Here is a 24595-nt window from a genome sequence, read left to right on the forward strand (position 1 = left end):
GTCCGCCTGCCGATGCAGGGAACGTGGGTTTGTGCCCCGGTCCGGGAGGATCCCACATGCCGCAAAGCAGCTGGGCCCGTGAGCCATGGCCGCTGGGCCTGCGCGTCCGGAGCCCGTGCTCCACAACAGGAGAGGCCACAACAGTGAGAGGCCTGCGTACCGCAAAAAAAAAAAAAAAAGGTCCACAACAACAACAAAAAAGTCTTATAAAAAAAAAAAAAATATATATATATATATATATATATATATATATATATATATATATATATATATATATGTCATTCCTTTCTGTCACTATCCCTGTGATCCACCACAATTCTCATTAAAGCTGGGCTTGGTTAATCTGTATCCACAGTAATAGTGCTTCAAAAATTTGATGATGGCTATCATCTTGCAGCTTTCTGGAGTATAGTATTAATATACTTTTTTCTATTCCTTTTGCTCCTCTATTAGGGGATGTTTCAGGCCAGGGAATAACTGCAGTCCTGCTTGGTGTCCTTTCTGGTGGGTCAGGCCCCTTTCTGTCCCTGACTTCCCATATTCAGGAAGCTGATAAGGTTTTAGACTAAAGTGAATTTCCTTCTCAGGTTGCTAAGCAGGATGCAGGAGTCTCATGGTCTAGCCCGATCCAGCCAGCTTCTGCTCTTGCCCATTTAGTTCTGTCTACACAGAGATTTCTGGGTGAGATGGCCTAGAGAGGAGTCCTCAGGTGGACAAAGAAGAGAAAGCATTGACGAGAGGGAGGAGAGCAGTGTTGGGCTCCATGATGTTTATTTTATCTTAATTACACAAGTATAAATGACACCAAATTATTTTAGATATAGGAGAGACATAATTAGTCTTCTGTTGTAGAAACATCACTAAATGGTCACCATATAGCGTGTGGACAGGAGGCAGAGAGACTTACTAAGAACAATGTAAGAAATGGTCAGTGCTTGAACTAACCAAGGCATTGCTAGAAGAGGATGGACAGGATGGACTTGGTAGATCAGTAGACTTTGATGAGTGAGTGAATGGTGGCGAATGAATCAAAGTACTTTAACCCAAAGATTTCTGACCTGAGAAACTATCTAGGTGGGTGGCACAGTGGTCAATATAGGGAGTACAGAAGGAACAGCAGGATGCGTCGGGGGAAGAGTAAACCCCTTTTGGATATGTCTGTTATATATCCAGGGTAGTGATATCAAATAGGCATATGGTCACATGGGAGTTTCAAACTAGCATTGTAGATTCAGGAGTTATCAAGCATAGAAAAGATGTGAGAAGATGGAACCCGAGGGGCTGATTAGACAGATAGGAAGAAAATAAGGAAATATGAATGCAAAATAGGCAGGTTTAAGAAATGAGTGGTCATAGATGTCAGGTGATACAAGTAGATTTTAAGGCCCAAGGAGAGAATCTGAAAATTAAAAGGTCAGTGGTGAAAGTGTGGGGTAAGTGGGTGGGTAGCACAATTAATGGGAAGGTGATTGTAGGTGTGACTTCAACTTTTTGTTTTTATTAATTTTTTATTAAAGAAGCAGAGGTTTGAGCATATTTAAATGCTAAGCAAAAAGAAAATCGGTAGAGAGGGGGAAGTTGAAGATTCAAGAAAGAACCAAAGTAATTTAAAGAAATGAGTTTCTAAAGGAGATAGGGTCAAGGCCAGAGGTGGTAATACTGATTATCCTTGAATAAGAAAAGAGATTGACGCACTTTTTCTGTAATTGAAGGGAAAGGAGAAAGCAAGGTTAGAGGTGTAAATAAGTTTATAGGTAAAAGTATGTTAAATAGGTCCCACCTGATAGCTTCTGTTTCCAATGAAGAAGGTTATTTACTGAGAGTGAGAGGGGGGAGGGGATGGATTAGGAAATATGGTAGGTGCTGGTGATGTTTAGGTCTAGCCTCATTTTCCATAACTGTATATCTATTGCCATTTTAACTTTCAGTCCTACCATAGTAGGACTTGCCTTGAGTCTTGGGATCAAAGTAAGGATGCCAAGAAATCTGAGGAACGCTTTTTGTCTCAATATAGTGCTCAAGTCAGCTATTTCTTTCCTTTTTGCTTCTCTCAGAATTTGCTTATAAATCGAACTTAAAATGTGATGATGTCTGGGACAGGTGGGTAAGGTGCCCATAACCTTTACTAGGAATGGTAAGAGTTGATTTAATGTAAAATTTCGTTGCTAGTAGCTTTTTTGTTTTAATATTTTGTCCCATTGCTCAGACTTTGAAGAGCACCTCCTAGAAGAGCCCTTTTTTTTCTCTTCTATCTCACTTTTCTGCTTGATCTGAGCTATCAGGCACCCAGTCCCTTAAAAAAGATGAATTGGCTTTTCATTCCGTAAGACGTAAGGCAAACTGTAAATGTGAATAAATAGACTACACAAGAATTTAGATAAATATGATTAATCCAAAATAGTTAATGATGGTTTTTAAATAGTTTCCCAACATTTTGTGTTGCATTTTATTAAAATATTGCTTGACATCACTGTCAAACACAGAATATTTAGCAGAATGAAACGTGGATGTGATCCCTTTAAGGGAGTGGTTCTCAAAGTGTGGTTCTCAGATCAGCACCATTGGCATCACCTGTGGGCTTGTTGGAACTGTGGATTCATGGACCATGACCTACTGAATCAGCATCTCTGGGAATGGGGCCCAGAAAACATTTAACAAGCTTTCCAAGTAATTCTTATTTCATAATAACGTTTGAGAACCCCTCTAAAGTCATAATTGTGTATCTTCATGGTATAGGAAGTGATGGCAGTTTGTTGGTAGGAGGGGCCTTGTCCATCATAAAAATTGTTTGTTCAGGTCAAAGGTATGTTCTCTGTTTGAAAAATCTGTTATAGCCACAGAATTGTTGCAGTCTACTTTTTGTTATGAAAAATGTCGAATTATAAGAAAAAGTTGAGACACTAATATAATTAATAATACATATACAATTAACATTTTGCTATATTTGCTCCCTTTTTATTTTTCTGCCTGACGTATTTTAAAGTAAATTACAGATATCATTACGTTTGATCCAGTGGTTAGGACTCGGCACTTTTACTTCTGTGGCCCAGGTTCAATCCCTGGCTGGGGGACTGAGGTCCTGAATGCCCCGTGGCGTGGCCAAAAAAAAAAAGCCTTTTGTATTTGTATAGCTAGTTTATTCAAACCAGAATCAGTCAAGGATTATGAATTGGCTTTAGTTGTTAGGCCTCTTAAATCTCTCTTAATCTAAAACAGCCCATTCCTTTTTTCCCCAACAGTAGGTATTTAATCTAGCAGGTTCTAGCCACTGTTGTTTGCCAAGAAATAAAAGAAATATTTAGTTAAGGAGTCAAATCCAAAAATACAGTAGTAGTCCAAAAAAAACTCCCTAAGGCTTTGTATAGTGGAGTCGTCAAAAGAGGCTTAATCTGGCAGAGTGACCATTAAGAGTAGAACTGAAAGAGCAGAGGTTAAAAATTCATTTTTGTAATTCCTTTAACTCCTAAATGAGCACTTGACTTTTTAGGTGTAATTTGGAGGCTGCTGTTGTTACTTATGAAAATAATGAATTTTTGTTTTACAGTGGGCAGATCAAACTAGCAGATTTTGGACTTGCCCGGCTCTATAATTCTGAAGAGAGGTGAGTCATTCAGCAAAATTACATGTGGGAAATAGGAAAGAGTCTTTTTCATTCTTGGATATGCTAGTATGCTGCAAGTTGCAATAACTCTCAGAGTTCCCTAATTTTCTAAATGTGTTACCACCTAGATTTTAGACAGTAAATTCTATCTAAATTCTTGAATCTGCCTTAGACTGAAATAAATCAACCCAAATTGGAATGGAAGTTATTTCTTCATCACCTTCTGTCCAGTTTACTTTTGAACTCTTAGGTTGCTATGGAGCTGTTCTGATGATCCTGTCTCCAGTTGGCAGCTATTTTAATTTGCATTTAATTGTACAAGTATTTTTCATCAGAAACCGTTGTAACCATTGTAAATTTATGTCATGGTTATGTTTTACATTTCAGCCGCCCTTATACAAACAAAGTCATTACTCTGTGGTACCGACCTCCAGAACTTCTGCTGGGAGAGGAGCGTTATACGCCAGCGATAGATGTTTGGAGCTGTGGGTAAGGCTTTTTTCACCTTTTCTTTTGTTTGTAACTCACATACTGTTGAATTTGTATCCTGTTTTATCTCTACATTGGCTTTTTGCTGCTCTTCTTTAAGTTCAAAAGGATGGGGATCAACTTTTAGCCAGATTTCAAAGAAATCTGTTGAATATTTCTTAATATCAGACACATAGTTTTTTTTTTTGAACATTTCTCCAATTTTCTTTTTTTTTTTTAAGCTTACTTTGAATTTGGATCCAAATACATTCAAATAAGGCTCATAGATTGTAATTGATTATCTCAAGTCTTTTAATTATAGATTCCCCCTCCATCTCTCTTAGGATTTTTTTCCCCCCTCTTACAATTTTTTTTAGAAGAAACTGGGTCATTTGTCCTACAGAATTTCCCATAATCTGGACTTTGCTGGTTGCATTCTCATGGTGATCTTTTAGCATGGTTCTCTATTTTTTTTATTTCCTGTAAATTGTAGGTGAATTCAGGTTTGATTCCCAACACCCACTGACCCTGAAACTACTTTACAGGTGGTTTTGAGTACTTCTGACAGATTACATAGTCACTTGTACATCACAGTTGGGGGTAGGAAGCAGTGGGAGCCTCTGCCCATAGTACAGGCAATAACTGGATACATTGTCTGTAGAGAACTTAAAAACAATTTAAAAAATGCATTACAAATTAGTCTACTTTTTATTATCCTCTTATACAAGCAGTTCTAAACAATGTCTAATAAAATATTCATCCCTATTGGAGCAGATTTACACAGACACACACCACTTTATATAATATGTAATTGTCTCTTTTTGAAATGTTATTAGCTATTAATGATCCACATCCATCAATCCATTTGTGGTTGTTTTGTGATACGATATTCTAATCATTTTATTCTTTCTTGAAATAAAGACAGTTTATCTATTTGGCTACCCTTGGGTACAAATGATACAGAAAAGGTTTAATTAGGGAATTCCCTGGTGGCGCAGTGGTTAGGACCCCATGCTTTCACTCCTTAGGGCCTGGGTTTGATCCCTGGAAGGGGAACTAAGATTCCACAAGCTTCGTGGCACAGCCAAAAAAAAAATTTGAAAAGGTTTAATTAAAGGTTGAATTCTTCATTTTATTTACCAGTTTTCAAAATAATGAGATGGCTTACTATTATCCTCCAAAGATGGCCAAAGAGAAGTTATTTGGGGTTTGTTTTTTAGTTTCATTATGAACTCATGGATTTAAACAAATTTGACATGTTTTAATTCATTGTAGTTATCATCCTTATTCTTCTTCAAACTGTCCAGTCTTTGGTCAGTGGGAGTTTATGCAGGTTAATTCTTGGGACCTTTTGACTCAACCATATTAGTCTTTGATAGCCTTCATTGTTTTCTGATTCTAGGCTCATCCTGTTCATTTCCTGCTACAGACCTGGAATTGGCCATTTCTCTAAGGAGTCTTAGTTCCTTTTAGTACAAAATGATACTTAGAGGCCACAATTTGTAAGTTAGGGGCATAGACATTTTAAATGGGCTGTGTTAGTTGTTTCATTTTTTTTAATATATAAATTAATTTAATTTATTTATTTTTGGCTGCGTTGGGTCTTCGTTGCTACACGTGGGCTTTCTCTAGTTGAGGCAAGCAGGGGCTACTCTTTGTTGCCGTGTGCAGGCTTCCATTGCGGTGGCTTCTCTTGTTGTAGAGCACAGGCTCTAGGCACGGGCTTCAGTAGTTGTGGATTGCAGTCTCTAGAGCACAGGCTTAGTAGTTGTGGCGCATGGGCTTAGTGACTCCGCGGCATGTGGGATCTTCCCGGACCAGGACTCGAACCCATGTCCCCTGCATTGGCAGGCGGGTTCTTAACCACTGCGCCACGAGGGAAGTCCCCTAGTTAATTGTTTCTTACACTGTATGATTTATGTATGCACACTGACCTTGACCTCCATACTTCAGGATTCTGACACACATACTTCCCAGTGGAGCATATCACTTTTTTCTATTTTCTCTCCTCTGTTAATGTCATTCTTCAAAAGGAGCAGTATAGGGCTTTTATTTCAAAATTCAAAAGGGTGATGGAGAAAGAGCATAATTTCTGTAGTAGCCTACCCAATTCAAATGAAGCTTTAGTTAAATTTTACTGACTCAAGCTGGGCGTGTTTATGTTCTGGACTCTTTGCTCTAACAGTATTAGCATTTAAATTGTCACAACTAGGCTCTAAAGTTAATGCCCCATTAAGATGCACAGGGAAAGTTCATAGCTCTGTTGGTACTATTTCTGTGCAACCTGCTACATCAGTGCAGTAGCAAAGTGTTGATTACATAATGATGTCTTCCCCACCAAAGGACTGGAAACTGAAATAAAACACAATTGGAAATTAAAATTATAGAAAATTATACTTTCTTTAAAGCAGTGACTCATTGAATTGAGATTTTGCTTGACTTTTGTTGTGCACTTACTGCTTTGGTGATCCATGGTAGTCTCTCTGAAGATATTTTTGTGGGATGTTCTTGACAGAATTAATTGATGGAGCAGTTCAGTTTGAAAATCAGGGGAGAAACCAGAAAGACTAGTACAACACATGATACCTAGAGTCTGAAAACTCATCTGGGTTTGTTCTTTCTGTGTTTTATTTTACATGTTGTGATAACACTGTATTTGGAATTTGATTTGGCAGTCAGTATTAGAAACAATTAAATTTTACTTATACTTTTCTTTCTTTGGATAAGGTTTGTGAGAATATTGGAAATAAGAATTTGAAGTTAACAAATACTAAAAGAAAAGTGCTAATAACTTTAAAAGCTGGGTTTGTTTGCTTTCTCAAATTCTGTCAAGCTAAAGAATTTCAAAGTTAAACTATATACAGTTGTCCCTCTGTATCCACAGGAGGATTGGTTCCGGGACCCCCTGCATCCAAAACGTGGGGATGGCTCAAGTCTGTTATATTAAATGGTGTAGTGTTTGCATATAACCTACACACACCCTCCCACATATCCTCCAGTATACTCTCAGTCATCTCTGATTACTTATAATACCTAATACAATGTAAATCCTGCATAAATAGTTGTAAATACAATGTAAATGCTGTGTAAATAGTTGCCAGTGTGGCAAATTTAAGTTTTGCTTTTTGGAACTTTCTGGAATTTTTTTTCTAAATATTTTCAATCCATGGTTGGTTGAATCTGTGGATAGGAACCTATGGATACGGAGGGCTGACTGAAAACATTGGTTTTGGGAATATTTGTAAATTAATCTCATTTAAGAGCACAGGTTAGAAGAGATTCGTTCACTTTTTTCTTCCCCACTTTTTGAAAAAAAAAAAAATTCAGGCATACAAAAAAGTATAGAGTATTCGTGTAATTTTTTTCATGTTTTAAATTTATTTTGAAATAATTTTAAATGTACAGAAAAGATGCTAGAATAGTACAAAGAACTTCAGTATAACCTTTATCCAGATTCACCGATTTTTTTTAACCTTTCAATTGAGATTTACAATAAACTGCATATATTCAAAGTGTATAATTTAAGTTTTGACATATTATTTATATACACCAGTGAAACCATCACCAAGGTCACCTCCAAAATTTTCCATGTGCTCCTCTGTAGTCTCTCTTTACTGTCCATACCATCCCATTCCCAGGCAACCACTGTTCTGCTCTCACTTTAGATTGATTTCCATTTCTAGAATTTTATGTAAACAGAATCATACTATATATGCTCTTTTTCCCCATGGCATCTTTTTTTTTTTTTTTTTTTTTTTTGCGGTACGTGGGCGTCTCACTGTTGTGGCCTCTCCCGTTGCGGAGCACAGGCCCCGGACGCGCAGGCTCAGCGGCCATGGCTCACAGGCCTAGCCGCTCTGCGGCATGTGGGATCTTCCCAGACCGGGGCACGAACCTGTGTCCCCTGCATCGGCAGGCGGACTCTCAACCACTGCGCCACCAGGGAAGCCCTTCCCCTATGGCATCCTTTACTCAGCATGAATTATTTTGAGATCATTTGTGTTAGATTCACTAATTTTTAATATCTTGCCACATTTCCTTTTATATTCACGTATGTATATATTATGTGGTATGTATATGTATTATATATATGTACTTATATATAATACAATGTACAATATATACATAGAATAAAATGTGCGTTTATATAGGTATACCATATATGTTTTTCCAGAACTATTTGAAAGTAGTTCTATGTATCATGCTCCTTTCCCTCTTAATATTTAATGTACGTTTCCTAAGAACAAAGATATTCTCTTATAATCACAATATAATTATCAAATTCAGGGAATTTAACATTGATACAATATATTTAATAGAGTACTTTAACCTACATTCCATACTCTGATTTTGTCGGTACCCTCATAATGTCCTGGAAACAATACTTCACCTGATAGAGGATCCAGTCCATTATCATATACTACATTTAGTTTTCATTCTTTAATCTGGAACAGTTCCTTAGCCTTTTTTTGGTTTTGATTTTGGATGGAATATTCCATAAGTGTTCTTTTTTTTTTTTTTTTTTTTTTTTTTTTTTGCGGTACACGGGCCTCTCACTGTTGTGGCCTCTCCCATTGCGGAGCACAGGCTCCGGATGCACAGGCTCAGCGGCCATGGCTCATGGGCCCAGCCATTCTGCGGCATATGGGATCCTCCTGGACCAGGACACGAACCCGTATCCCCTGCATCGGCAGGCGGACTCTCAACCACTGCGCCACCAGGGAGGCCCAAGTGTTCTTTTTTAAATTTAGTTGATTTATAATATTAGTTTCAGGTGTACAACATAGGGATTCAGAATTTTTGTTCATTATGTTTCATTTAAAGTTGCTATAAAATATGGATTATATTCCCTGTACTGTACAATATATCCTTGTAGCTTATTTGTTTTATACATAGTAGTTTGTAGCTCTTAATCCCCTACCCCTATCTTGACCTTCTCCAAGTCCCTCTCCCCACTGGTAACCACTAGTTTTTTCCCTCTATCTGTGAGTCTATTTCTGTTTTGTTATATTCATTCATTTGTTTTATTTTTTAGGTTCTACATATTAATGATAACATACAGTATTTGTCTTTCTCTGACTTATTTCACTAAGCATAATACCCTCTAGTTCCATCCATGTTGTTGCAAATGGCAGAATTTCATTCTTTTTTATTTCATAAGTGTTTTTTTTTAAGGTATTACATTTGTATTTACATGAACCCTGTTTGCCTCTTACTGATGATGTTAATTTTGGTCACTTGGTTAAGGTGTTGTCTTTTTTCCACATTAAATAGTTATCAGTTTTCCTTTTGTAATTAAGTAATTTGTGGAGAGATACTTGGAGACTGTAAATATGTCAATATAGTTTTGAAAGGCCTTTTCAAAATGGTAAAAGTGTTTAAGCATAATATGTTTGAAAGTCCTATTGAAACTGAGCCTGACTGATGACAATAAACTTTTCTTTACAAATACAGTGCCAAGAGGCCTGTACATGTACATAGTGCACATTCTGCAGAGCAGATGAATGAAAAAGGCTAATATTCTTTTTATTGAAACTGCTGAGCATCTTTGTAAAATTGAAGTCTGTGTTTTTCAGTGTTTAGTTATTTCCTAAATTTACAGTGGAATTGATAGAAAAGGCTTCTTGACTCCTTTTTTTCTGCTTATAGACTGTCCTTTATAGGTGGCGAAAGTTTGATCTACCAGCAAATCCTTTGTACTATTTTCACTGCAAGAAATATTTTCTTTTATGAAACTCAGACCCTGAGTTTTGGGCTTATTTAGTATATCAGATACAGTCTGATATACTATAAAAGTTTATTGAGACATTTTAAATAGGCTCCAGGGATTTCTCTTCTGACCTCTCAATTTTATTCTTTCTAGATGCATCCTTGGGGAACTGTTCACAAAGAAGCCAATTTTTCAAGCCAATCTGGAACTGGCTCAGCTAGAACTGATCAGGTACAGCTGTGCATGTGCTCTGAGTGCCCAAGGGTGATAGGTATTCTCATCCTCTAATTTCTAACACTTTTCAGTCATTCTACTAAGTGAGTTTATGCTCCTTATGTCTACGTAAGTTTCTCTTCACTCAATCAGGTTTACCATATATTTTGTCATGGGTTGTATATGGAAAGAAGTTGTATTCCACCTACTTCTTAGGTCTTTCTTTGCATTTTTTTATTAGTTCTTCATATAAAAGCATGCTGTTTTCAGGATAGTTGTTCTATTCTTACTTAGGTTAGATTAAGATCAACTTTATCCAGCAAACATTAGTTGAGCCTGTTCTATAATAAATTCCTATATCTGTTAAACTTTAGGATTCAGAGATAAATAAGATAGGTCCCTGCCTTCAAAGAAGTCAGAGTTTAGTAAGTGATGCATCAGGTAAACAGGTAATTATAAAAGGGAGCCTATAATAGAGGATTTTGGGAATGTCTGGGGTTGGGATGGAATTTGAGTTTTGTTTTTCGTTTTTTTTTTTATTATTATTTCTTTTCAATAAGATTAAGGGGAAGAATACGACAGGCTAATGTAGACTTTTTTTTTTTTTTTTTTTTTGCGGTACACGGGCCTCTCACTGTTGTGGCCTCTCCCGTTGCGGAGCACAGGCTCCGGACGCACAGGCTCAGCGGCCATGGCTCACGGGCCCAGCCGCTCCACGGCATGTGGGATCTTCCCGGACCGGGGCACGAACCTGTGTCCCCTGCATCGGCAGGCGGACTCTCAACCACTGCACCACCAGGGAAGCCCTAATGTAGACTTTTTTTTAAAGGTGGTGTGTAACTCATGTGTTATGCAGTAAATTCAGTTTTCCATCAAATTCCAATCTTAGGCTCTCTTCTGCTAGTTTTCCCTTTTAGGAACATTATAGGACCAGCTCAGCTCTTTGAAATTAATATTAACTGAACAGAACAAAATTGGTAGTTGAAACCTATGTGGAGGATTAAGAACATGTTTTACAAAACCAAATCTGTGGATCAGTTTGGACTATTGTGCCAGTATTTTCTCTTCACTATCGTGTAACCAGTTTTTCTGTCCTGTTCCTTCTGTCCTTAAAGCAGTGCGATCAGGTTTTACCTCTCTGCATGCCTTTTAACTTAATAAGCCAAAATCCCCCAGACCTGAGGAGGTAATAATTTCTGCGTCTAGAATCTCCAGAATTTACGATGCTGACTCACTCACTTCCTTGTTCTTGCTTTTCGCTTTGTTTTCAGTCGACTCTGTGGTAGCCCTTGTCCAGCTGTGTGGCCTGATGTTATCAAGCTGCCCTACTTCAATACAATGAAACCGAAGAAGCAATATAGAAGGCGCCTACGAGAAGAATTCTCTTTGTGAGTTTGACAGATGTGTACATCTAGTTTCCGTGTTTGGCTGTTGTTTGGATTTGACTTTTTCCTGTCCTAGGGAGTTAGTGCTGTCCCAGTTTATTATGAAAACACAAAATAGGAAAACATTTTATTTTTCAGCAGTATGAGTTTTATCATAGCCCTTTCGTAATTTTCTCATATGAAGGCTTTAGCTGATAGAAAACCATTTTATTTTGAATGATATACAAGTTTTCTCATAGTCCTTTTGATCTTCCTAAAACAAAAAGAATAAAACTGCTGGCTTCATGTTTTCTACCTGTATTACTGTTGCATTTCTTGAATCCTTTGTGGAAGTAAATCTGCTTGCTTGTTTAGCCAGGTTCCAACTCCCTTCCCATAGTTTTACATGGAGGTGGAAATTCAGAGACCTTTGACATAAGCTTACCGGTATAAGAACTGTGGGGTCATTGTGAACTCGTTCTTTCTCTCTTCCTTTTCACAGCATTCCCTCAGCAGCACTTGATTTACTGGACCACATGCTGACGTTAGATCCTAGCAAACGTTGTACAGCTGAACAGACCCTACAGAGTGACTTCCTTAAAGATGTCGAGCTCAGCAAAATGGATCCTCCAGAGTAAGTGCTGGTGGCCATGTAGTGACCCTAAACCTTCCCAAGGCTTCAGGAGATGAGAAACTCAAAATAATAGGTTTTTTAAAAAAGGAACTGCAGTGGCCAACCAAATAGAGAGGTGTCCTTGAGTATTATGGTTGATAAGAAGTTTATTGCTTTATGTATTTTTCTTAAACAAGGAATAGATTTAGATATGATATTTGTTCTAACTAGACTCATACTATCTTCTTTTGTCCCTGGATCCCCAGCATATTGCTCTATATAACCTCTTTGAAAGTATTCCTTCTAATTTTTGCTTTTTAACCATTTCATCTTTTTTAATTCCCTATATCTGCGGTGACCATGTTATCCCACACGTGCAAGGACAGTCCTAATTTTAAATAGTTTGTCTCACTATCAAGCCATATGTCCTGAATTTTGATATAGAAAATATGGTCTATGAATGTGTCTTTCTTCCATCAGAATCTTATTAATTTCCTGTATTGTATGAGATCCTCAAAGGTTCTACACTCACATCTCACATTCTGATAGATAAAAATCTTTGACTCTCACTGACAGCATTATAGCTTTCATGTCAGAGTTTTTGGGCATTTCTTTCTTATAGAAATACTGTGCATCTTAAATGTATGAGATGTTAGTACACGAACAGGTAATATCTACAAATCTGATAATCCAAAGAAATGTTTGAATTCATTTATTGTGTTTGAATTTTGATACATTGAATGTGATTGAAATATGTAAGCTTTTTAGTAAAAATTGGAAACTTGTTATAGAGAAATTTTGGCTATGATAATCCTTATTGTGGTAAGGTTTGACTTACTGGAATTTATTGAGTATAGGAAAGTCTGGAAATATATTAAAATATACTAATAAACCTCACAAATGAAAATATCCAGTCATGAAATTCAGTGGGCATAAAGAAGAAAGAACCAGTTTTTTGGTCGTTACAGACCAAGTAATACATAAATCGATTTTACACAGAGGTGATTTAATCATGATATGCTCATGTGGTTCCAAGATTTAAATTACCACCTTGCCTGGACTTTTTGTAGATATTAACAAGGCAGTCACCTCTGTTCTATTTATTCCCAACTGAAACTTGACCAATAAAGGTCTCCTTTATTTTTGTTATGCCAAGCAAGAATAGTTATAAAACTTAACTGTTTGACTGGAATATGGGCATTTATATATAGCAAGTGTGTCTCTGGTATTAGCAAGATCTTCATTTCTCACTGTAGAAAGAAATTCTTTGGGCTTTTGGAATTTTAGTTTCTCAGACTACCATATGCCATGATTCTGTTTACATTGCTACTATCTGTTTACTAACTTTTCTGGTTATTTTTATGTTTTCCTTATCCTTTCTATTTCCCCTTGCTCTTTACCTTCCCATTTTATTTTATTTTTTTTATTTTTAAAAATTTATTTATTTATTTTTGGCTGCGTTGGGTCTTCATTGCTGTGCGTGGGCTTTCTTTAGTTGCGGGGAGCGGGGGCTACTCTTTGTTGCGGTTGTGGGCTGCTCATTGCAGTGGCTCCTCTTGTTGCAGAGCACAGGCTCTAGGCGCACAGACTTCAGTAGTTGTGGCTTGTGGGTTCTACAGCGCGGGCTCAGTAGTTGTGTCACATGGGTTTAGTTGCTTCATGGCATGTGGGATCTTCCCGGACCAGGGCTCGAACCCAGTGTGTCCCCTGCGTTGGCAGGTAGATTCTTAACCACTGCGCCACCAGGGAAGCCCCTGCCTTCCCATTTTAATCTCTTGTTCCTCCATTCACTCACTACTGCATTCCCACATACATTTCTTTTGTCTTTTTCCAGCCTTCCCCACTGGCAGGATTGCCATGAATTATGGAGTAAGAAACGGCGACGGCAGCGACAAAGCGGTGTTTTGGTAGAAGAGCCACCTCCACCCAAAGCCTCTCGGAAAGAAACTATCTCAGGGACAAGTGCTGAGCCTGTGAAGAACAGCAGCCCAGCACCACCTCAGCCTGCTCCTGGCAAGGTGGAGCCTGGGGCTGGGGACACAATAGGTCAGTGCTGGCAGTGCTGGGATAGAGCCTTTGTGCTTTTACTAAGCACTTGGCAGATTTTGAAGGTCAAGTGCAAGGGTGTGTGTGTTTGTGTGTGTGTGTTTTTTGTTTTTGTTTTTGTTTTTGCGGTACGCGGGCCTCTCACTGTTGTGGCCTCTCCCGTTGCGGAGTACAGGCTCCGGACGCGCAGGTTCAGCGGCCATGGCTCATGGGCCCAGCCGCTCCGCGGCATGTGGAATCTTCCCGGATCAGGGCACGAACGCGTGTCCCCTGCATCGGCAGGCGGACTCTCAACCACTGCGCCACCAGGGAAGCCCTGTGTGTGTGTGTTTTAATTTAAGATTAGTTTACCCATGGCTCCCTAATATAACTGGAGCCCTGTTTATGTTAGATTTGTTAAGACCTTCTTAGAATTTAATCATGTTAAGTCACAATTGCTAAATGTAGTTAGTTCTGTAGCCTCTTATTTGATCTAAATATATCAAAAACTGTATAATAATGAATTATTATAAACAACAAGGTAGCTCTCCTGTGGTGCAACCATTTTTTCTGAACTACAGCTATTCCTTCCTTGGCTCATTTTTCCTTCCTTGTCCACTTAAAACAGTGGTTTTCAATGCTGGCGGCACATTAGAATCATCTAAAAAGCTTTAAATATAAACACCTCCAAACAATTGCCAGATCTCTAGGGATGGGACCTGAGGCTTCTGAATTTTAAAATCTCCCCTATTCTCATTGTAAAGCAATTATACTCTAATAAAGATATTAAAAAAACAGAAAGACAAACAAACAAAAAACCTCTCCTATTCTGATGTACAGTAAGGGTTGAAAATCACTGACCTTGAAGAATATAGATAAAATGAAGTCACTTTTACTCACAATACAGAGATGTTTTAATTAGTCCCTGTATTTTTAAGTGAAAATATAAAGAATAACAAATGTGTCATGACAGTTGGAGGAATGAAAAATGAGACATTCAAAATGAAACTTCATTCATTGGATATTGTAAGTTGCTATTGCCAATTGAAGAAGGCAAAGGTCCTTGCCTTGCCTCATCCTCTTATATTGGCTCCACTGTCTCTCCACAGGCCTCGGTGACATCACACAGCAGTTGAATCAAAGTGAATTGGCAGTGTTATTGAACCTGCTCCAGAGCCAAACCGACCTGAGTATTCCTCAAATGGCGCAGCTGCTTAACATCCACTCCAATCCAGAGATACAGCAGCAGCTGGAGGCCCTGAACCAATCCATCAGTGCCCTAACAGAAGCCACTTCCCACCAGCAGGACTCAGAGCCCACGGCCCCAGAGGAATCTTTGAAGGAGGCACCCCCTGCCCCAGTGGTCCAACCTTCAGCAGAACAGACAACCCCTGAAGCTTCAAGCACACCAGCTGACATGCAGAATATGTTGGCAGTTCTCTTGAGTCAACTAGTGAAAACCCAGGAGCCAGCAGGCAACCTGGAGGAAAACAACAGTGACAAGAACAGTGGGCCACAGGGGCCCCGAAGAACCCCCACAATGCCACAGGAGGAGGCAGCAGGTAAACAGACCGGTCATGAATCTCATTGAGCTCAGGTGCTGTTGATCCTCTTAAAAAATCTCTAACAGTTTCTTTTTCACATCAGTGGCCTCGGTTTCAGTCTTTCTGTCGCCTAGTCTACAGGAGAACATAGCACCATCTTGCCCAGCTTCTTTTATTTAAGTCTCAAAGCTTCTTAAAGCACCTGTCATATACTGATTGGTTTTCCATCTTTCCATTTCCTAGGAAGTAGGTAAGTAAAGGCCCTGTGTTCTCACACAAGGAAGCCACAACTGTAGCTAGTGATGCATCGTGAACCACTGTGTGTGTGGTGGCCAGCTAGTATTGGCCCTTGAAAATCTGCCTTCCAAACAAACCATTATCAGATTGTACAAATAGTCAGTTGTACTCTAGTACAGTGGATGCTAGATACCAGAGCCTCGCCAGAAACATACAGTCAAGAAAGCCCTAATAAGATATCGTTGTTAATCTCCTGAAGAATAATTTGAGATTTCTAAGTAGGTAATTAACAAAGTACATTTCCTTTCCAAAAAATAGCATATAAAAATGATTCCTTTAAATCTGTGTTCCTGAAAGAGATAATTAAATGGACCCCAGATTAGGAATTGAGCATTATATTTAAAAAAAAAAATCTGAAAAAAGGAAATATGTATACCTTGATCTCACATGACCACAGCATACAATTTATTAGAGGGAAAAGAAGTTTAAATTTTCTAATGAATTCTGATTCACAGTCTTTACTTGCAAAATCTTTACTTATCTGAAAGTGATTCCAACTCCTTGGAAATTTTTGCTGTCCATGAAGACCCCATGAATTGGGGAATGAGAAGATGTACAAGGTCTGATGGGGTACACTAACCTTCAACTTTTAGGCTGTTGCATTCACATTTCATATGGGTTGGTATGGAGAATATATGCCTTATTTCCACTAGTACAAGGTCAAATATATAAACTATTTATCATATGTAAAGTTAAAAAAAAAACAGAAGGTAACATAAATAAAATTACCCCTTACTTTATAGATAGGGAAACTGCAATCCAGGGAGTTTAAATAAGCTTGCCTATGGTCCCACTGCTGAAATCGTATTATTGGCAGAGGCAGAACTAGAATTCCTGTACTTTGTTAATGTGTTTCTTTTTAATGTGTTTCTTAATTCACTTTGCTATAATGCCATAACAATTCCAGTTTTTTTAAGAGACTCTAGGACGTGGAATAACAGAGAAAGCAAATCTAGAATTAAAGTAGGCCTTTTTGTCTCATCTCTCATACCTTCCTTCCTTGCACCACCACCCACCCCCCAACCAAAAAAAAAAAAAAATTCAGCTATAATCAAAATATGTGAAAGAAGTTGTTCAAGTTCAATGGCATAGTGATTGAAAGAAATTCGCCCAGTAATTGAGTCAACAGGCTATCAGCCAAATGGTGAAATTGAACTAAAATTAAGGCCTGGCTCATGGCCAGAAATTGTTGGATTTACTTTTCAGAGGAGAGTAGAAATGCCATTCCTAGTGAATACAGTCACTTTTAGATTATCCCGTTGGTGTCTCTCCGATGTTTCTATGTTCTAGTTTCTCCCCTGCTACCTCTCATTTGGCCATTTTAGTGTTCATTAGCACTTCCACCAGAGGGCAGACTGAGTTAGCCAGAGAAGGTAAAAATCTATCACATTGGCTACTGTTTAGCTATTCTGTACTCGTTGGGAAAGGGTTTTGGTTGAAATCTAATGAGTAAAATGAAGTTTTAAGTTATTTGTGTATTTCATTAATCCCTCCCGCCATCGGTACAGGCTGTTAAGGATTGGCAATATTGTTAATACTTTGAATCTTATAACAGTATGTTTTTTTAATGTGATCTTTACTTTTAATTCTCTTAAGACGTTTTATTAACCTTTAGTAGTTCTTTACAATCCATCTGCCTTTGCTATTTTGAAATAGTTTTCATCCTCTCATACATGTGAAAGAATGTGAGCTCAAGAATTAGTTCTGTTGAAACACAACTAGGCTATTTACATAAAAGGCAAATATGAAAAGTAGTATAGATGGAAGAAAATAAGTGTAGCTTTGTCCATTTTTGCAGTTAGGCATTTTTAAAGTTGTTTGCCCTTAGTATTAAAAAAACAAACAAACAAAAAAACTGGTGTTCCATTTCATGTACAGACCAAAAATACTTTAAAAAATAACTGATACTGTGATTGATGTTCTTATGTAGTGAGATATGTAGTGTTCACGGCAAAAAGCTCTGAAATCTATAGATGTTTGTAGTCCAGTTAGCTCTCCTTTTTCTGGATGTCTACTTTTCAAGTTGTGAGTTTTCTACAGCTAATTTTTTTGTCCTTTAATTCAGTTTTCTCTACCACCTAGTCAACCAGCCAGTCTGTTAACAAGTAACTTGGGTGCGTATTGTGTATAGGATGACCATCTTGTCCCAGTACTGTCCTGGTTTTAAAACTGAAAGTTAGCAACCTGGGAACCCCCTCAGTCCCAGGCAAATTGGGATTCTTGGTCACCCAACTTATATGTTACACACCGACCTTATCCTCCTACTGCTCAAAAGTTTTGTAGTGTTTTCAGAGTACTTTCATCTGCACGCTAAGGGCATGCTTACTTTCCTGATTGTTTTTGCAAAATACAATTGTGGTAAATATACAACCAAAATACCTAATAACTATAAAAACTACTTTTGGCTTGCCTGAGTAATGACTTTATATCACTATCTCAGATAATAATAAAGAATTGATTATATGGACATTTAAAAATATGCTTCCATAGGGAACAGAAAAATCAATCATTTGGAAGATATCCCAAAACTTTAAGTCTTTTCTTCAGCAGGATGACTCCCAACTCTCTAAAGTCACAGTTCTGATTGTACTTGGTTTTGTGTGTCCTCAAACTCACGCCATTGTACATTTCTAGTCTCTTGCCCTGTCAGGAGTTCATTATCAGACAATGATTGCCATGGTTAGGCAAAGTAATCCAGCAGTGGGTGACAAAAACTTTAGGGAGTGGTTCTAGTAAGATCTTTGGAAAGACAGAGTGTAGTATTAGTTCAATACATTTCTAAATACTCGTTTCTTGTCACTGTCTCCAAGATAAACAGATGTTTATCAACATCCCATTCTGCATGACATTGCTATAGTGATTTTTTATAATTACTGTAACAAAGGAAACTGAATGACAGTATGGTGGTTAATATCCTATTCTTCAGAATGTGATTATGGGGAAAAGGGACTCAAGTTGGGAGAAGCAAGTGTATAATTTATACATGACGGTAATGGAAGGTTTTTACTTTATTTCACCTCTCCTGTATATTCTTTTAGTTCTGTTTTACGTGTTAACCTTATATCATCAAACGTTCTGTAAAATGTGTTAGCTAAGTCCATACAAGGTCTCCTATTGTACAGCAAGATTATGTCCTAGATATGTGACCACAGCATTTGTATTGTTCCCTCTCATCTTCTTTCTAATTTTCATTAATGTTTTGATCCAACAGCAAAAAAGGGGCGGGGAGGCTACCAACAGCCTACATGTTAGAACAATTCCTTAAGGAAGGAAATGGAGGAAATCTCAGACAAAAATCAGGACAATCATTTGAAATATATGATCTTTTTACACCAGCTGTTAGATCCAGAATGCAACTGTTTTACTTTTAATCACTTGATCTTATTTATAAATTGCGATTTCCTGATCCCAAGGTTTTATTCTTTATATATATTTGGTTACTTGTATTGATATTTGTTTATGTCGGGCAGTGTGTGTGTGTGTGTGTGTGTATGTGTGTGTGTGTGTGTGTGTTTGTGTTTATAGTCACATGTGATTTTTAAGATGGTGTTTAAAAGAAGTAACCCTTCCACAGCATGTCCTCCTCACATTCTTCCACCAGAGAAGAGGCCCCCTGAGCCCCCCGGACCTCCACCGCCGCCACCTCCACCCCCTCTGGTTGAAGGCGATCTTTCCAGCGCCCCCCAGGAGTTGAACCCAGCCGTGACAGCCGCCTTGCTGCAACTTTTATCCCAGCCTGAAGCAGAGCCTCCTGGCCACCTGCCACATGAGCACCAGGCCTTGAGACCAATGGATTACTCCACCCGACCCCATCCCAACAGGACTTACGGAAACAATGATGGGCCTGAAACAGGGTTCAGTGCCACTGACACTGATGAACGCCACTCTGGTCCAGCCTTGACAGAATCCCTGGCCCAGGCCCTGGTCAAGAACAGGACCTTCTCGGGCTCTGTGAGCCACCTTGGGGAGTCTAGCAGTTACCAGGGCACAGGGTCAGTGCAGTTCCCAGGGGACCAGGACCTCCGTTTTGCCCGGGTCCCCTTAGCATTACACTCAGTGGTCGGGCAACCATTCCTGAAGGCTGGGGGAAGCAGCAACTCTGTGGTACATGCAGAGACCAAATTGCAAAACTACGGGGAGCCGGGGCCAGGAACCACCGGGGCCAGCAGCTCAGGAGCAGGCCTTAACTGGGGGGCCCCAGCTCAGTCTTCTGCTTATGGAAAACTCTACCGGGGGCCTACAAGAGTCCCTCCAAGAGGGGGAAGAGGGAGAGGAGTTCCTTACTAACCCAGAGACCTCAGAGTCCTGAAAGATTCCTTCCCTATCCATCCTTCCACCCAGTCCTCTGAACCTTTAATGAAATCATTTGCCAGCGCGAGGTAATCATCTGCATTTGGCTACTGCAAAGCTGTCTGTTGTATTTCTTGCTCACTTGCCACTAGCAAGCGACGTATAAAATAGTGATGTTGGCACCAGTTCCCCCTGGATGGGCTATAGCCAGAACATTTACTTCAGCTCTACCTAGTAAATATAAGTAGAGAGTACGGAGAGGGTCATTCAATTGAAAAGTAAATGTTTAATTAGTTCATTCCCTGTACTTCTGGAACAGAAGAAAAAGGAAACAGTTTCAATTTTGAGGTGGTTCAGGAGAGGCTCTCTTTAGGTTTTGAAAGTTTTGTGGGTTTTTTTGTTTTTGTTTTTTTAAGAGAACAGTGTTCACAAAATTTGAGCTGCTCTTAGGCTTTTGCTATAAGGGAAACAGATGACTGGCTGATTTAAATAAATGTTTCCTTCCTCTCCACCATCTCACATTTTTGCTTTCAAGTGAACTCTTTTTTTACCCCATTGAGCATCTTGAACATACCTTTTTTCCAAATAAATTGCTTGTCCTTAAAGTTTGCTCCACTTTGAGAAAAGACATGCCCCGTCTCTCCCTGCACATGAAGCAGGTTGTAGAAAGTGGCATTCTTGGGCAAGTAGGTAGACTTTACCCCGTCTCTTACCTTTTTTACCCCATCTTTTTTTTTTTTTTTTTTTTTTTTTTTTTTTTTGCGGTACGCGGGCCTCTCACTGTTGTGGCCTCTCCCGTTGCGGAGCACAGGCCAGGCTCAGCGGCCATGGCTCACAGGCCTAGCCGCTCCGCGGCATGTGGGATCTTCCCAGACGGGGGCACGAACCCGTGCCCCCTGCGTCGGCAGGCGGACTCCCAACCACTGCGCCACCAGGGAAGCCATTTACCCCATCTTTATAGTTTTTCTTTCATTCGCTCTCTCTGTCTTCTCTCTTTTTTGAGGCATTTGTTTGGAAAAAATTAATTGTTGAGATGCCCAAAAACCTGGGATAATTCTTTACTTTTTTTGAAATAAAGGAAAGGAAATTCTAACTCCTATATTGTTCTCTGTAAATCTTCAATTCTAAAATGTTTTTTGGTTTTTTTAAAACCACGTTCTGATGGTGAAGTTGATTTGTAGTTGCAACCAGCCTAGGACATTGCTGCTGAGCTAGGGTAGGAGATGATGCCTCCATACATGGAGGGCTACTAAGATCAGTTAGCATACATACTGTTTACGCATATATTTTTATGTCAAGAAGAACCTTTGAAACAGAGCATTGTAATATTGTCAAAGAGAAAAAAATACATCCTGAAAATACATGGAAATGTAACTTAGTTTAGGGTGGATATTTTTCTGAAGATGTATCACTACCTGAGACCTTTTTTAAAAAAATAATTTTAAAAGAGCAGACCATAAGAAAGAACAGTATTGACATATACACATCTCAGCATGTATATCCTGCCAATTCTTTTAGGGATTTTCCTCCAGAGAGGTTTGATTTTGGTTTTGGTAAAAGGGGTTAAATTATGACTTCATGGCAAGAATTTTGCCTTATTATAAACAGAAAATGGAAGAGGGAAAGGCTTTCAGGGTGGGATAACCTGGGAGGTTTCTCATTCTGGCTTCCACTTTTGTGTGAGTACCAGCATATAATGTGTTTTTAAAACATATACATTTAAATAAATTATCTGCACAGACCTAGGCCTTTGTGAAACGTAGGTTAGTCCCGTTTTACAAAGAAAAGGCAAATATGTTTCAGCATCTTGGAGAACAGTTTACAGACCTCAAGTAAAGTTTCATGTTTCAATGCCAAGTTCTTATATTAAAAAATAAACACTACTTGTAAGAGAGAGGTGCGTTAATTAAAAAATAAAACAAAAACAACAACAACAAAAATCTTTAAAGAAATGAAAGAAGAACCCTCTTCTGATACTTACATGAAGACTAATTTCCCCTGTTACTGAAATAGGCAGATATCCGGTGTGTGCATTTCTTTATTATTCTCTGGGTTTTGGTCTGGCCTTGCCCTCAGGGCCAAACATTGATTAAAAAGAGAACCTTCTAGCCATTTTGGCATTGATGGCTTTTTATACCAGTGTGTCCAATTAGATTTGCTAGGCTCACTGACATGCTATTGGTAAATTGCATTAAAGTTCATCTGAACCTTTTGTCTGTTGACTTCTTAGTCCTCAGACATGGGCCTTTGTATTTTAGAATATTTGAATTAGAGTCATTGAGCCCTGCTCTCCCATTTTTGATTAAAGAACGTAAGCCTGGGATACTTTCAAAAGTATCCAGTGAGAAAAATTGGTTTCCCATCAAATATGAATAAAATTCTCTATATATTTTAATTGTATTTTGGTTATCAGCAGTCATCAATAGTGTTTTTCCCTCTCCACCCCTTATTTTTAATTATGCCAAATACTCTAAATAATATACTTAAATCTCCATTCCCCTATCCCTACTACTAGGGAAGGGGGTGAGTATGTGTGTGTGTGTGTTTGTGTATGTATGATCCCATCTCAACCCCCACCCCCATTTTGGGAATCTAACCTTTAAAAAGAAAAAAATATATTTTGGACTATTTCTAAAGGCGGAGGGACAAAGAACCTGTAATCTGTCTGGAGGAAGGAAAGGTATTTGCTAATTTTTCAGCTATGTTACCTATAAACGTGATGGAAGTACAGGTTTGGCAGAATTTCTGCTTGGCTATTAGAAAATTACAAACCCAATTAATTATATTCAAAAGTGGTTTTGGTTTTAGTTACTGAACCATGGGAGATATTGTCCATTAAATACATTATTTTGAACAGATGAGAAGTCTGATTCTGTTCACGAATGAGTGGCAAAACTGGTTTGACCATGATCATTTTTGTGTTTTGAAAACAAATTTGCCTGACCCAGTTTCTTTAGTTTTTTCCTTCAACTGTCCATGGGAACGATAAGGATTTGAAAATACCAGATCTATATGTTTAAAAGCAGGGCAGTTAGCACGAATTTGTAAGTAGGATTTCTGTTAGCTTATGCCATAGACATCACCCAGCCACCTGTGTGTGTGTGTGTGTGTGTGTGTGCGTGTGTGTGTATGTAATATGCATATATAGTTACAGTACTAAAATGGTTACCAGCAGGTTTTGAGAGAGAATGCTGCATCAGAAAAGTGTCAGTTGCCACCTCATTCTCCCTGATTTAGGTTCCTGACACTGTATTCCTTTCTCTCTCTTGCTTTTGCCCTCCATCGGGTTTACCTTGTCTATGTATAGATATTTTGTAATATATTAAATTTTTTCTTTCAGTTTATAAAAATGGAAAGTGGAGATTGGAAAATTAAATATTTCCTGTTACTATACCACTTTTGCTCCATTGCATTTACTTCTTAATCTATACCCTTTGAGCAGATCTAATTATATGTATAAAGGGCATTTCTCCTCCACTTTATCCTAGGGGTTCTTTGTCTCAGAATCTCTGTAGACTCATAAATTACCAAAAAAAAAAAAAAAAAAAGTTCTCAGGATTTGAAGACGTGCTTCAAAACACTAGACTAGGAACTAGAGAATAAAGAATTGGGGGAAATCATAAGATGTGATTTTCTAAAGTAAAAAACAGTTGCACAAAAGTAATGATGGTGCCAGGCCATCAAAAGAGTTGAGCTTCATGTACCCTGACTCCTCCTGAAAGGAGAGGTAAGTGGGTTTGAGCTCAACTGTCATCAAGAGAAGTTGGTAAGAAGCTGTTTAGACCAAAAAAATATATATTCTCTTAAATCAGAAACCCTCACCCTCATGCCAGTTCCTGTGTTACCTTGAGTAGGGCCAGCATGGGGATGGATTAGTGTTGCTAGTTCTGTTGAGATTTCCTGATACATTGCCAATCCAGGAAGTAAGTCGAAGTTATTTATAAGGGTAAAATTCCTATTACTTCCAAAACCTTTTCCTGTCTCCACATGAGGAGAAAATTGCTTTCCCTTCCCTTTCATGGTTTAGGACACTGGGGACTAAACTTTTCCTTGTAATATGTGCCACAGTCCTGCTAGTTATGACATAAGTAGGCAGAGGACAGAAAAAAAAAAAAATGCATCAGGAGACAGGGAGAGGGGAGACAAGTATCAGGAAGTTGTGAGTGGGGTAAGCAATCATACAAGGTTAAGGGGTACACCAGAACAAGGAAATTAGGAAGAAATCCAATTCAAAAACATGATGATGAGGGTTGCCAGCTTGTTTTTGAATCCCCACAGTTTAAGTAAGGTGTTTCCTTGCCTGTGGGCTGTCATGTCTTTACCCAGAAGGGGAATGGAGAGCTCAAGATTGTTCCAATTCCTGGAGTCCTGTGTTCCTTGTTAGCCTCCAGAGAAAAGGAATTCATTTTTGATCTTTATGTACTGCAAGTTCATGACTAGGAGTGTGAACTTCAACCTAGTAGAGAATAT

General features: G+C 38.6%; 1 protein-coding gene across 3 annotated transcripts in view; it reads left to right on the top strand.

Moving 5' to 3' along the window:
- The window catches only part of CDK12 (cyclin dependent kinase 12), a 43970-nt gene extending 20488 nt beyond the window's left edge, over window positions 1-23482 (top strand). For 2 of the 3 annotated variants that reach the window (XM_060080517.1, XM_060080518.1), the window contains exons 7-14: window positions 3545-3601; window positions 3989-4090; window positions 9933-10010; window positions 11264-11380; window positions 11859-11990; window positions 13804-14015; window positions 15104-15556; window positions 19410-23482. In XM_060080517.1, the coding sequence (XP_059936500.1) occupies window positions 3545-3601; window positions 3989-4090; window positions 9933-10010; window positions 11264-11380; window positions 11859-11990; window positions 13804-14015; window positions 15104-15556; window positions 19410-20122 (1864 nt within the window). In that variant the 3' untranslated portion in view covers window positions 20123-23482. The remainder of the gene's footprint in view (window positions 1-3544; window positions 3602-3988; window positions 4091-9932; window positions 10011-11263; window positions 11381-11858; window positions 11991-13803; window positions 14016-15103; window positions 15557-19409) is intronic. The other variant, XM_060080519.1, reaches the window with a different exon arrangement.
- Window positions 23483-24595: the final 1113 nt, after the last annotated feature.

Source organism: Mesoplodon densirostris, chromosome 18 (genome assembly GCF_025265405.1).
Source record: "Mesoplodon densirostris isolate mMesDen1 chromosome 18, mMesDen1 primary haplotype, whole genome shotgun sequence".
Lineage (NCBI taxonomy): Eukaryota > Metazoa > Chordata > Mammalia > Artiodactyla > Ziphiidae > Mesoplodon > Mesoplodon densirostris.